Source organism: Mustela lutreola, chromosome 16 (assembly GCF_030435805.1).
Source record: "Mustela lutreola isolate mMusLut2 chromosome 16, mMusLut2.pri, whole genome shotgun sequence".
Lineage (NCBI taxonomy): Eukaryota > Metazoa > Chordata > Mammalia > Carnivora > Mustelidae > Mustela > Mustela lutreola.
Window position 1 is genome coordinate 52,506,238 of NC_081305.1, and position 13,008 is coordinate 52,519,245.

Genomic DNA, 13,008 nt, shown 5'->3' on the forward strand with positions numbered 1-13,008 from the left:
ATACTGAGGAATATGCAAGAACTATCGCATTTCAGGTGTCAACTTCTTTCTTTTGCGTTTCACTTGCTTGTAGGTTTGTTCTTTCTTTCTTTCTTTTACACATTTTCTCAGTTGTGAGACAGAGCACATGAGTGAGGACAGGGAAAGAAAGAAGCAGATCCCCACTGAGTGGGGAGCCAAACAGAGGATTCCTTCCCAGGAGTCTGCGATCATGACCTGAGCAGAAGGCAGACCCTTAACCAACTGAATGAACTATCTGGTTCCCCCTTGCTTATAATTTCTGAGGAGGAGAACAAAGTCAAAAGAGGTGTGGATAAAATTCAATTTCCTTCAGCTTCCAGTCTCTTGATAAATACCTAAGAAAGGCAGAGTAGAACATTCCTCAGGGAACTCATAACTGCCTCAAGGTTAATGTTTTGTTGGATGCAAAAAGCAGCCTTAGCTTGACACTAGCCAGACCTCCAGGATCTTGTAATTCCTTAACAGATGAAAATTCCTTTGGAAACCTCCTTGAACTCTATTCCCTAAATGTAGCTTGGCCATGATCCTTCAAGCTTGTGGCTCTCTGATAAATACCTGGAGGGTCTCCTGACTAAAGTGTTACTAAACAGTGAGTGGCCTCATCAAAACACCAGCTGGGAGGCCCTGAGGGTCCTGAAAACTTGCTTCCAAATTTCTTAGAGCCTCCTGCTGTCCCTCACCCCCTCTCCCCCTGAACGCTTAGAACCAGTCACTGCTCACAACTTTCCTCTCCCCTTGTGTTAGGACCACAGTGTTTGTACCATGACATCTCAACAATTCCTTCATCATTCACTCCATAACCCCAATATTTCACATCAGAAACATGTCTAGAATTTCTTTTTTTTTTATTTTTTTATTTTTTTATTTTTCATAAACATATATTTTTATCCCCAGGGATACAGGTCTGTGAATCACCAGGTTTACACACTTCACAGCACTCACCAAAGCACATACCCTCCCCAATGTCCATAACCCCACCCCCCTTCTCCCAACACCCCTCCCACCAGCAACCCTTAGTTTGTTTTGTGAGATTAAGAGTCACTTATGGTTTGTCTTAGAATTTCTTGACCATTGGTTCCTCTCCCACATCCCAGCACTTTGCACTGGACAAGGAGGGCTGTCACCTCTGTGTAGTGGATAGAGTTGACTTCTGGGAGTGAAAGGAGTGAAAGTTCTCAACCAGGCAGCCCCCTGACCCTTAGGTTTGCTTTTTTCCCACACTCATATCACGGAGATGAAAAGGTCAGGTCTGGTTCTAGCTGGTGACACTAACTTTCTCTTCATCTTATGGACCATCTTAGGGGCACAGTTTGTCACTGGTCACTTGGTGACTGTGGTATTTGTTACAGGAACTGCTGACCTTCAGGGATGTGGCCATAGAATTCTCCGAGGAGGAGTGGGGACGCCTGACCCACACTCAGCAGCAACTGTACAGGGATGTGATGTTAGAGAACTATGGACACCTCCATTTCTTGGGTGAGGAAGACCTACTTTCAGGTTTCCAAAGCCCCACACCGTGTTTTGTTGCTTCCTGTGAAGACTGCCTCTTGGGAGATTTCTCTTGGGATGACTGAATAACAGATCAAGGAAGAAAGGGAAAAAGTAGGGGTTTGTGGATGGAGAGAGAAATCTTCATGATGTTTCCTTTTCAGCGTCAGCTTCTCCTTCCTCAAGGTAACATCATGGCTTGTGAAGAGGAGTGGCAGTTCTCAACATTGGGTCATAGAATGGTGCTGCTTACATCTGAGACTGAAATTTACCCTTCTTATCATGTCTGCTACTTGGAAGTGGAGGTCAGGATGTGAACATTGGAAATGCCTCCAGTGTGTTCTAAATGGACTGTTGGGCAACAGCTTTTGGGAAACCATTTTCTAGAATTGTCTAATATCATCTCTACTCTACTGAACACAAGACTCATGGGAAGTTAGAATCAGCAGCAATAGTCATTTTCCTTTTTCCTCATAAACAGGTCTCCTTCTGTCAAAGCCAGACCTGATCATGTTTTTGGAGCAAGAGAAGAAGCTCGGGAATGTGAAGAGAAAGGAGACTGTAGCTGTCCATCCAGGTGGGTGGGAATGGGTGAGGCAGGTGACAGAGTGGACGTCCAAGTCTTAAGGAGGGAGGTAGACCTTAAGCTGTGGTTTGAGTAGCTCTCCTTGAAGGAATGTCAGTTGGAGACATGCCCAGTTTTATGTCTCTGTCTCTCTCAGAAGGGTATCTGCTCTTCCACTAGGCTAAAGCCTTTGTAAATTCTGGTTCATCATGAGACAAGTAGGTCAGGGTTGATGCATGCACAGTGAGGTTTGATGCAGAAATTTCCAGACCACTGGAGACAGATTTCTAATGTTCTCTGCCTTGACTTTCTAATGTTAGAGGCTTTAATACTAGTCTTAAACAAAACTGAGATTTAGTAACATCATCAGATAACATAGCACTGCTCTAAAATGAGAATATATACTGCTTTTTTTCCCTTCAAGTGTTCTTTTTTCTTATTTCCTTTTTTTTTTAACCTACAGAAATTTCCACTCTGAGTTCTGTTCCTCAGTAGTCAAATAGTGCAATGTCTCTCTTTGTTTCCTAGAATTCCTACGTAACAAATACTACTGGGGAACTAGCACATTTAGTGCTTGGACTTGTAGCCTTTAATAAAGTTTAATTTATTATCTCATTTGTTAATAATTGCATCATGATTCTGTCTTCTGTGAACTTCTCGTGACTTTGTCATGTGTGTTTTCACTTTCTGATTAGTTCTATATGTGATTTAGCTCTATATTTTGTACATCAAATGTCCTGATACAACATGCACATGTGCTTTTTAAGTAGTGAGTTAGACAATTAGTAAGATTACCATATATTTTGTTTAAAAATTTTATTTGTTTGACAGACAGAGAGAAAAAATGAGTAGGGAAAGGGCAAAAGGAGAGGGAGAAGCAACGTCCCTGCTGAGCAGGGAGTCCTGGATCCAGAACCCTAAGCTCATGACCTGAACTGAAGGAAACTGCTTAAATAATTGAGCCCCACAGGTACTCTGAATCCCCATGTTTGGGAAATCCTTTTTTTCAATAATGCAATGTTATTTCTGGGAAATTAATCATGAGCTTTTCCTTCTACTTTCCTCAGAATGTATCAGGATTTAATCCCAAATATTAATTTCATATACACTGTCTCTCAGCATATTTTTCAACTTCCATGGTGTTTATATACTGAAAAATGAAGAGGTTGTTTCCTCTGTCTTACAGAATGGATTATAGGATTACATTCTGTGCAGGAGGGGAAATATATTAATAACGTAGTACATTTCTTTGAAGCTTTTTTAAGTGTTTATAAATTTTTTATTTACAGCTTTTTATAATTGATTTTAATGAGAATTCTTTTTTTTTCTTTTAAAGATTTTATTTATTTACTTGACAGAGATCACAAGTAGACAGAGAGGCAGGCAGAGAGAGAGGGAGGGAAGCAGGCTCCCTGCTGAGCAGAGAGCCCGATGCGGGCCTCAATCCCAGGACCCTGAGATCATGACCTGAGCGGAAGGCAGCGGCTTAACCCACTGAGCCACCCAGGCGCCCTAATGAGAATTCTTTACGATGTTATAGTTCATGAATACATGCCAATCAAATGCTTGTTATTCATGGGCACGTGGACACAGTTTTAAATTATGGTTATATGGAAGTATTCCTTTTCTGTCATACATCAGTGTTTTATTTAGAATTTCTTGGGTTGAGTTTTGTCTTACTCTAATTTGGTAATTTCCTAATAAAGTGTTTCTTCTGTCTGGCTTATTCCACCATATTTGTTAAGTGTGGATTTGGTCTTACCTGTGTGTGTTGTTATAAGAAGGGAATTTTCAGCTCAGTATATTTTAAGACCATGTGAGCATAACTCAAAAAAATGCTGTTTATGTTTTTTGCCAGTGAATTTTGTGTGTCTTTGTCTTTGTTTGTATGTCACACATACATACTGTGTGCCCCTACTTTTTCTCTCCTTGGTGAGTGGTCAATGAATGTTGTACCATGTCTAGGTGAGTTGTCATTAACATAGAATTCATTTCACCATGTTTTTGTGGGTGAATTTTTATTCTCTCTGCATGAGAGAAAGACTGTTTTGAATTCAAAGTAATTTTCAAACATTTTATACTTCTGTATCATGTTTTGGTATGAAATATGAAAGATATATTTTATCTGTAATTGTAAGATGAATACCCATGATATGCCTTGGTACCTTTCTCATTGCCTTTTGTGTCTTCTGGGAGTATTTTCCTTGTGATTACCTTAGAGATTCCTTAAAACAACATTGTTATAAAACAGTTTAAAACTCAGTACCAATACCATAAAGAATTCTTCTTCCTGTCTCTACCCCTGCACCCCCCCACTTTGATACTACAAATTCTTTTATGTTGTGTACTTTATGACCTACATTTGTGATTTTAATACTTTAACAAAGTATTAAACAAACAAAAACAAAAACAAAGGTCTGTAGCAGAAATAAACGTGACTGGTATCTCATTACAACACTACAGGTTTGTGTAATTGTCTACATATTTCTGCTCAGTGGAGAGCTTTGTGTTCTTGTGTGGTTGCAGGTTCTGGGTAGAATCCTTTTATTTCATCTAGAGAGTGTTTCTTTAATAGTTCTTGTATGATAGATCTACTGGTAAATGTAGAGGGGTCTTTACTTGGGAATGTCTTCATTTCTATGTCTGCGGAAAATAATTTTGCCGGGTAAAGTATTGTTGGTGGTATTTTTTGATCTTTCAGTACCGGAGTGCATTATGCTGGCCCCATTCTTGTTGGGACTGCTGGGATCCCACTACTGCTCTTCTAGGAGCTCTTGCACAAGGTGAAGTGCATTTGCCTTGCTGTTTCAAAAGTCTCTTTTCATCTGTGGTGTTTGATGGTTTAATTGCAACATGTCATCAGTCTTCCCATTCTTTGTATGTGGTCTGCTGTATATACCATAGTTTTATAAGGAAGTAATTTGAGGGGCGCCTGGGTGGCTCAGTGGGTTAAAGCCTCTGCTTTTGTCTCAGGTCATGATCCCAGGGTCCTAGGATCAAGCCCCACATCAGGCTCTCTGCTCAGCAGGGAGTCTGCTTCTTTCTTCTCTCTCTCTGCCTGCCTCTCTGTCTACTTGTGAGCTCTCTCTGTCAAATAAATAAATAAAATCTTTTAAAAAAAATTTTTAAAAAAGGAATTAATTTGAGGAAATAAAATATTAAGGCAGTCATAGTGCAAAGACATTTACTGTGGTGCACTAGATTTATTAAGATAAACTTGTCTGTTGTAAGTGGACTGTTACTTATGAAAAGCACGTTATTCAGTGGTCGACTGTATTTGTTAGTAGACCTGAAAGGATTCAGGGGCAGATGGATCTCTAGAGAGGGACAGTTATTTTCAGTGTGATTCGTTTTTTCTTTTGACTCTATTAGTACATGTAGATGGATGTCCAAAGAAAGCCAGAGTAGCAGAAAATTCATGAGATAAACCAGCCTTTTATCTTTTGTTTATACTACTTTGGTATCAGGGTATGCTGACCTCACAGAATGGTGTTTTTTTTTTTGTTTTTTTTTTGTTTTTTTTTTTGTTTTTTTTTTTTTAAAGATTTTATTTATTTATTTGACAGAGAGAGATTACAAGTAGACAGAGAGGCAGGCAGAGAGAGAGGAGGAAGCAGGCTCCCTGCTGAGCAGAGAGCCCGATGCGGGACTCGATCCCAGGACCCTGAGATCATGACCTGAGCCGAAGGCAGTGGCTTAACCCACTGAGCCACCCAGGCGCCCTCACAGAATGGTTTTGAGTGTATTTTTCTATTTCAGTACATAAAAATTTCTTTTTTATTGCTAAGATTTTGGTAAGGATTGTCATGAATGGTTTTTGTAAATGTTAGTTTCTTTTTGTTGTACTGAACTAATGCCCAGGGTTTCTACCTAACAAGTGCTAATTGAACAAAGTCACTAAAAATATAATGATATGGCCTAGTCAGAGAATTCTCAGGGACTCTCAATAAAATTTTATCCTGTATGTTTCTCCAGTTGTTCTGTGAGCATAGAGAACACAAGCAGAGTTTTAGGGTTTTGATATGCACAGAATGCAATGTGTTATATTAAGCTAAAGACAGATTTGGGGGTCAGAGAACTAACTAGGAAGAAGCACGTGTACATACATATGTGTGGGTACCTGTATCTTCAGAAGGAAAAGGAATCCTGTGTGTGTGTGTGTGTGTGTGTGTGTGTGTGTCCCCAACACTAATGTGACCACAAGCACAGGGGGTTTCTGAGAGGGACTTTTTTTTTTTTTTTTTTTTTTTGACTGACAGAGATCACAAGTAGGCAGAGTGGCAGGGGGAGAGAGAGAGAGAGAGAGAGAGAGAGAGAGTGGGACAGGAGGAAGCAAGCTCCCTGCTGAGCTGAGAACTTGATGCGGGGCCTGATCCCAGCACCCTGAGATCATGACCTGAGCCAAAGGCAGGGGCTTAACGCACTGAGCCACCCAGGTGCCCCTGAGAGGGACTTCTGTGGGGATAACTCAGATTGACCTGTGACTTAGTTCCTGCAGAGGTTGTGCAGATTGGCCTGGGTCAGAATCACCGGGAGCACTTATAAGTCTTGGATCCCTATGGCTAACCTTACACTACCATGTCAGTAGCTCTGGGGTGCAGCCCCTCACCTTTCCTTTCTTACCTAGTCTCAGGTGGCTGTCTGGGGACTAGACCTTGAGAACCTGTATCTGGCAACACATTCATTGTTGGGTTCTTCAGGGAAGGTAGTAGTCTGTGGGTAATGTAGTGAGATACTCAGGTGTGTAGTCTTGGGTCTCCAGGTGTGAATGTGGACTCCTGTGTGTTGGGCCTTTCCTGTATTGTTCCTTGGATGCCTGACCTTTGTGTCTACTTCTGAGTAGTCAACCTGGAAACCACTCAGGCTATATATGTGTGGTGTGGACTGGAATGTTGACTTTAAAGTGTCCTTTCATGGAAGCTGTTCTGTGTGAGGACAGCTGCGTGAACCATTGAGTGTCCAGGAGGAAAGAGAATCCAAACCTGGGTCACCTTCTAGAAGGGTCTCTTTCTCCTTTGTCCGTATGCCTCATGTTCCTATGTAGGGCAGCCAGATTCAAACCCTGCTCTACCAATAGGGGCTCACTATACCTTCCTTTATCTACATCATTTCTTTCAAAATAAATAAATGAAAAAATAAATAATTTATTTCAGTACAAGGAAAATAGTGTTAGCTCTAAACCATAGAATCCAGAGCATTGAATACATTAAGAGCAGATTCAATAACCGTGGGACATACATTGTATGCAGTATGCAGAGGAACATGTCAGATGCTAGTGAATATTTGGATTTTCTTTTTAATGATTAAAAAGTAGCCCACAAGCCATGTTTCATGGTGAATCATCTCTGAAAATGAATATTGAACCCTGTTTAAAAAAAAAAATACCCTGTGTGCATTTGAAACGTGAGAGTATCTGTCTGATGCCAATTTTCATTGGAATCCTTTGAAATTGTGGTTTTATTCGCAGTCATCTGAATGTAGCCAACTGTTTGGCATTCCTTCTTGAGGTATCCCATGGACCTCAGCAACTTCTGCTGTAAAACATGTGCGATCATTTTGAATATACACTTATTCTCTATGAGCACAGAGGGCTAGACATCTGTCCGACACATTTGGACTCCTGAGTGCCTCCAAAACCTATGCTGGCAACTCTGTGATCAGCCAGGGCCAGAGGTGATGCTGAACATGTGGCGGAACCAAAGGCCATTCTCTATTGCTGGGCAGGACCATAGGCTGGGCTCAGAGGCTGCCCAGGTTCACTGAGGAGGCTCCCTGCTCATGCAGAGTAAGAGGTTATGCTCAATGCTTGGTCCCTGCTGCTGGCTTGGTTTTCTCCCCAGAGGCCTGTTAGAGAGGCTCTGAGGTTGTCTAGGGTCTCTGTTCAGGCTTCTAGTGGAGCAGGATTGGAGGCTAGGTTCAGCCATGGGAAGTAACTTAGAACTTGCATAGCTACCAGACAGAGAACAGAGAATGTTCTAGTTCAAAGCGTTGGCTGGACACCCAAGTCAGTCACAGCTGCTGACAAATCTCCTTAGCCAGGTAGGTTCATCTCCTCTCTGCAAGTGGGCAGATTCCCATGGATCTCTGATTCATTGCCACTACAAGTTGGAGCACTCTCTTGTCCGGCAACTCTACGATCTGAGCACTGGTTGCTGTAAGCGCTGCCCACCTTCTCTGTTCTATAGGATCCCCAGTGGTCCAGCACCACAGATTCCCCCAGGGATCCCCGTGAGGTGAGCTCTCACTGGGCCACCCAGAGAGTGGTTTGCCCTTTGGGGAATGCTGGATGTCCACTCTGTGCTGTCATTTTCTTTGTGGAGCCATTGTAGTTCCTTCAGGTCCCTCTTAGTGGCACACTTTGCTGGCCCGGGGAAGGCATACTGGGATGCATGTGAAATTGCTCCTGTTACCCTTCTAGAGGTGTCCTTCTTGGTCTCTGGGGTCCCGGGGTGCATCAGCCTATGCTTTTGTATTGAGAATCATGAATTGGTGTCTCATGTGAACAATTGTTTGTTGAGCGAAGGTGGAACTACTTTTTCACTATCTTCATGAGGTCCTCACTCTGTGAGGAGCAGTCTTCTCTCTCCTGGGGTAAAAACAGTTGTTTCCCTGTATACATGTGTTTGTGGGTTTTTTTTTTTTATATGTGTGTATGAATTTGCACATATACATGCTTGATATCCAAGAGGTAGTATGTTTAAATCATGATTTTTTTGATATTGAAACATAACCCTAATAGAGACAAATGCCTTTCATGTTAATGATTATTCTGTGAGATATGTCTGTTGCCATGCTGCTTATTTGATTGCTTATCACCACATGGGTTGTTTCTTCTTCCGTCTCTTTAAATTTGATCATCCAGTTTTTTATTTATAGCTAAAAGAAAAATTTCAGTTTCTGCGTTGTCCCCATATTGGCAGCTTATGTGATTTTGATGTTTGGCTCCTGGTTCATACATGATCATACCATGTCCTACTTTTATCTGCTTTGTTGCTGGTGGTGCTTCTCTCTATTACTACAAAGTTGGGCACTAACTGTTGGCCAATCTCTTTCTCAAAGTGTCTAGTGAGTTCTTGTCCTCATTTTTTTCTGTTATGCCTTTTTCTTCAGTCTTTGTAGTTCTCCATGTATCATGAGAATGTGTCCTCTATTTCTCTCTCTTGAGCTTGTGATACAGAGATGTTTTTAATTCTTTTTGTAATCCTTTTCTTCATTTCACCATTCATGGTTGGTGTGTTGTTGTTGTTTTCTTCCTCTTAGCAATTTTTTCTTTTACCATACCCCAGAGATTGAGTCCTTATATTTATCAGTCAGAAATGTAGTATAAACTGATGTGCTCTGTGGTTTCCTTAGTGTCTGGGGTTTCCTAATTTTTTCTCCCTACATGGCTAACAAAATGAAATGTCCTCTGAAAAAGTTGAACCATGTTTTCTTTTCTTTTTCCTTTTTTTAAAAAGATTTTATTTATTTATTTGACAGAGATCACATATAGGCAGAGAGGCAGGCAGAGAGAGAAGGGGAAGCAGGCTCCCCAGTGAGAAGAGAGCCCAATGCAGGGCTTTATCCCAGGACCCTGAGATCATGAGCTGAGCTGAAGACAGAGGCTTTAACCCACTGAGCCACCCAGGCGCCCCTGAACTATGTTTTCTTTTCATTTCCTTACACAGATCAGTTTTTCTACAGACTTTACTTATTTGTGTGAGAGAGAGAGAATGAACACAAGGTCAGGGGAGGACCAGAGACAGAAAGACAAGCAGACTCCCCACTGAGCAGGGAGCCCCAGGCAGGGCTCTATCCCAGGACCCTGCATCAGGATCCAGTTTTTAGGCAGAAGCTTAACTGACTGAGCCACCCAGGCTTCCCTACACAAGTTGTATCTTGATATGGATTCACATGGCCAAGATCTTAGATGCTGACTTCTCCGTTGACTTATCTTTCTGTCTTCCTCCTCTAGCAGTGTTTTTCAGTCTCCCAGGCCCACACACCCAATGTCAGTTGTGGTGTCATCGATCTTCCATGGGCCTTTGTGCTCAGATGAATGATTATTCCTCTATTCCCACAGCAGACATGCCTCGAGGAGCTGGGCAAATGCCATAATCTTTGTCTTGCAGGCTGTCCCTGCAATCCTGGCAACCTGATCGATGCACCATTGTCTCTCTTTACTTCACTGGAGGTAGGATAAGTTCTACAACTTTTATTGCCAAACAGGTGAGCATAGGCAACTCATTGTCCATTGTCTGTAATGGAGTCGCACCCACACTGACAGCTTTTGGATGAAAGATTTCTGCCATGATGTTGGATGCACACTTCATTTTTAGGTTTACAGAGTAGCCAGGGATGTGTCTTTGGTGGTACCATGTGCATCTTAGGTATCTTCCAGAGCTTTGCAATTGGCCCTATGGCCGATGGTTGGAAAATCTTAAAGTCAAACCTTCCAGGTACATTGACTTTGTGACCTACCCTGCATGTAACTGTATATCACTCCCAGATGAGCAGCAAAAGATCATGAAGGAAAATGTATTGGTTACTGTTGTGGATACCTGCATCGAATCACAGATGTGACTTATATAGTATTATCAATATTCCTTGAAGTCATGTGGTGACCTCATGATCTGCACAGGTGTTTCCTTGACTGATATTTTAGTTATAATTGTCATTCCACTCATATTTGGTAGTATAGTGATGGCATCTTGATTGTGGGTAGCGGACAGATGAGTTTATTGTATTGGAAAACAGATGTTTCTTTTCATAGCTGAAGATTGGACATATACGCTAGCTGTTCCTTGAAGATACTGGGGTTTCCTATGCTCAGAGTGTCCAACATAAACCAACCGCATGTGCAGTGCATCCCTGTATGAGTTGGGGGTGAGCAGCTGGCCAGTGTTATTAGTGTGATGAAGATGTTTATGATGTTTGCTATGTCATGAGCCATAAGACACTTGGACTTTGACCTGGGAACCTCTTGTCTTCTGCCCATATTGGAACACTGTTACATACCAATGGGTTACAATATGGAATGTGTGTCATCTTGGAAGTTTTATATTTATTGAGATTATCCATGGACTTTATTCAAAACAAAATAGATGTTCATAGGTCTGTTTCTTGTTTGTTCATTTACATTGTTGTTTTGATTGTACATATAAGTGAATATGTATGGTATTTGTCTTTGAATCTCTGACTTAGTTCACATCACATAATTACTTCTGGGTCAAACCTCATTATCGCAAATGCAAGACACAATGAAAAAAGCATAAAGAGACACACAAATACAATGTATAGCCTGAATGTTACCAGTGTGGAATGGAGAAGGATGATGGGCATCATGAGGAAGTGGGAATGGGAACTAGAGGCTTCCATGGGTGAAAAGAATACAGGGAACTCCTCCAATGGTATTTTCATAGCATATTATGGTGCCAGATGGTAGTTACTTGTGGTGAGCATAGTAGAACCTACAGAGTTGTCGAATCCCCATGTTCTACACCTGAACTAATGGAACATTGTCCATTATACATTCATAGAAAAGAAATCAAGATGGATACCGAGAGGCATATGCCTATGTAGATTAAACTAGTGTCTTAAGAAGTTGCAGGTAGGGTGCCTGGGTGGTTGACTGGGTTAAGCCTCTGCCTTCAGCTCAGGTCATGATATCAGGGTCCTGAGATTGAGCTCCACATTGGGCTCTTTGCTCAGCGGGGAGCCTGCTTCCCCCTCCCTCTCTGTCTGCCTCTCTCTCTCTCTCTGTGTCAAATAAATTTAAAAATCTTAAAAAAAAAAAAAAAAGATTTGCAGGTAGAGAAAACTAACCCTACTCTTCCAAGGAAGCTACTCCTATGTATTCATATAAGGATAAAGTCCTAGGAAAGCAAATTGATCTGTACAACAGTAGAGATAAAATTTCCTTAATATAGAAGGGAGGGGACAGGGAATAAGAAGCATGTACCCAGCAGTGTGAAGAAGTGAGCCGGAAGACCAAGAAGAGCCTGTGGTCCTCATAGGCTGAGCAGCCACGAGGGTACATGGAAAAACAGTCATTTTTGTGAGAGCTTTTTTTTTTTCCTTTTTTTAAACTTGGTTTTGTTTTTTTTTCAGTGTTCCAAGATGCATTGTTTATGCACCACACCCAGTGCTCCATGAAATATGTGTCCTCCTTAATAGCCACCACCAGGCTCCCCCAAACCCCCACCTCACTCCCCTCCAAAACCCTCAGCTTGTTTCTTAGAGTCTGCCAGCTCTCATGGTTCACCTCCCACTCCGATTCCCACCAGCTCACTTCTCTCCATCTGCCAATGTCCTCCGTATTATTCCTTATGCCCCACAAATAAGTGAAACCATATGATACTTGACTCTCTCTGCTTGACTTACTTCACTCAGCATAATCATCTCCAGTCCTGTCCATGTTGATAAAAGTTGGGTTTTCATTCTTTCTGATAGAGGCATAATATCCCATTGTATATATGAACCATATTATCTTTAAAAAAATAAAATTTAACATATCATGTGTTATTAGCCCCAGAGGTACAAGTCTGTGAATCACTAGGCTTACATACTTCGCAGTACTTCTGTGAGAGCTTCTTAAGTCTGTTTCCTTGAGTGTGGTCTCTCTCATCTCTCCCCATTTAAGAGTGGGTAGTAATGGCCACAGTTTTCAGGATGGCTTTTCTGTGTAAGTGTATTCTTTGGAGAAGACCAGAAAGTATAACCAACTTTTATAAAGTGCTCATTTTCACCAAAGTCAGTTTCTTTTTTTTTTTTTTAAGATTTATTTATTTATTAGACAGAGAAAGAGATCACAAGTAGAAAGAGAGGGAGAAGTAGGTCCCCCACCGAGCAGAGAGCCAGATGTGGGACTTGATCCCAGGACCCTGAGAGCTTACCTGAGCCGAAGGGAGAGGCTTAACCCACTGAGCCACTCAGGCCCCCCACCAAAGTCAGTT

General features: G+C 41.6%; 1 protein-coding gene across 20 annotated transcripts in view; it reads left to right on the top strand.

The window, feature by feature from the left end:
* LOC131817370 (KRAB domain-containing protein 5-like) overlaps positions 1–13,008 on the top strand; it is a 36,824-nt gene that overhangs the window by 10,337 nt on the left and 13,479 nt on the right. For 7 of the 20 annotated variants that reach the window (XM_059150634.1, XM_059150633.1, XM_059150635.1 and 4 more), the window contains 2 exons: positions 1,371–1,497; positions 1,991–2,086. In XM_059150634.1, coding sequence (XP_059006617.1) covers positions 1,371–1,497; positions 1,991–2,086 — 223 coding nt within the window. Of the gene's footprint in view, positions 1–1,367; positions 2,690–4,775; positions 4,858–10,185; positions 10,248–10,826; positions 12,734–13,008 lie in introns of those variants that run through there. The other 13 variants (XM_059150641.1, XM_059150645.1, XM_059150643.1 and 10 more) reach the window with 12 other exon arrangements.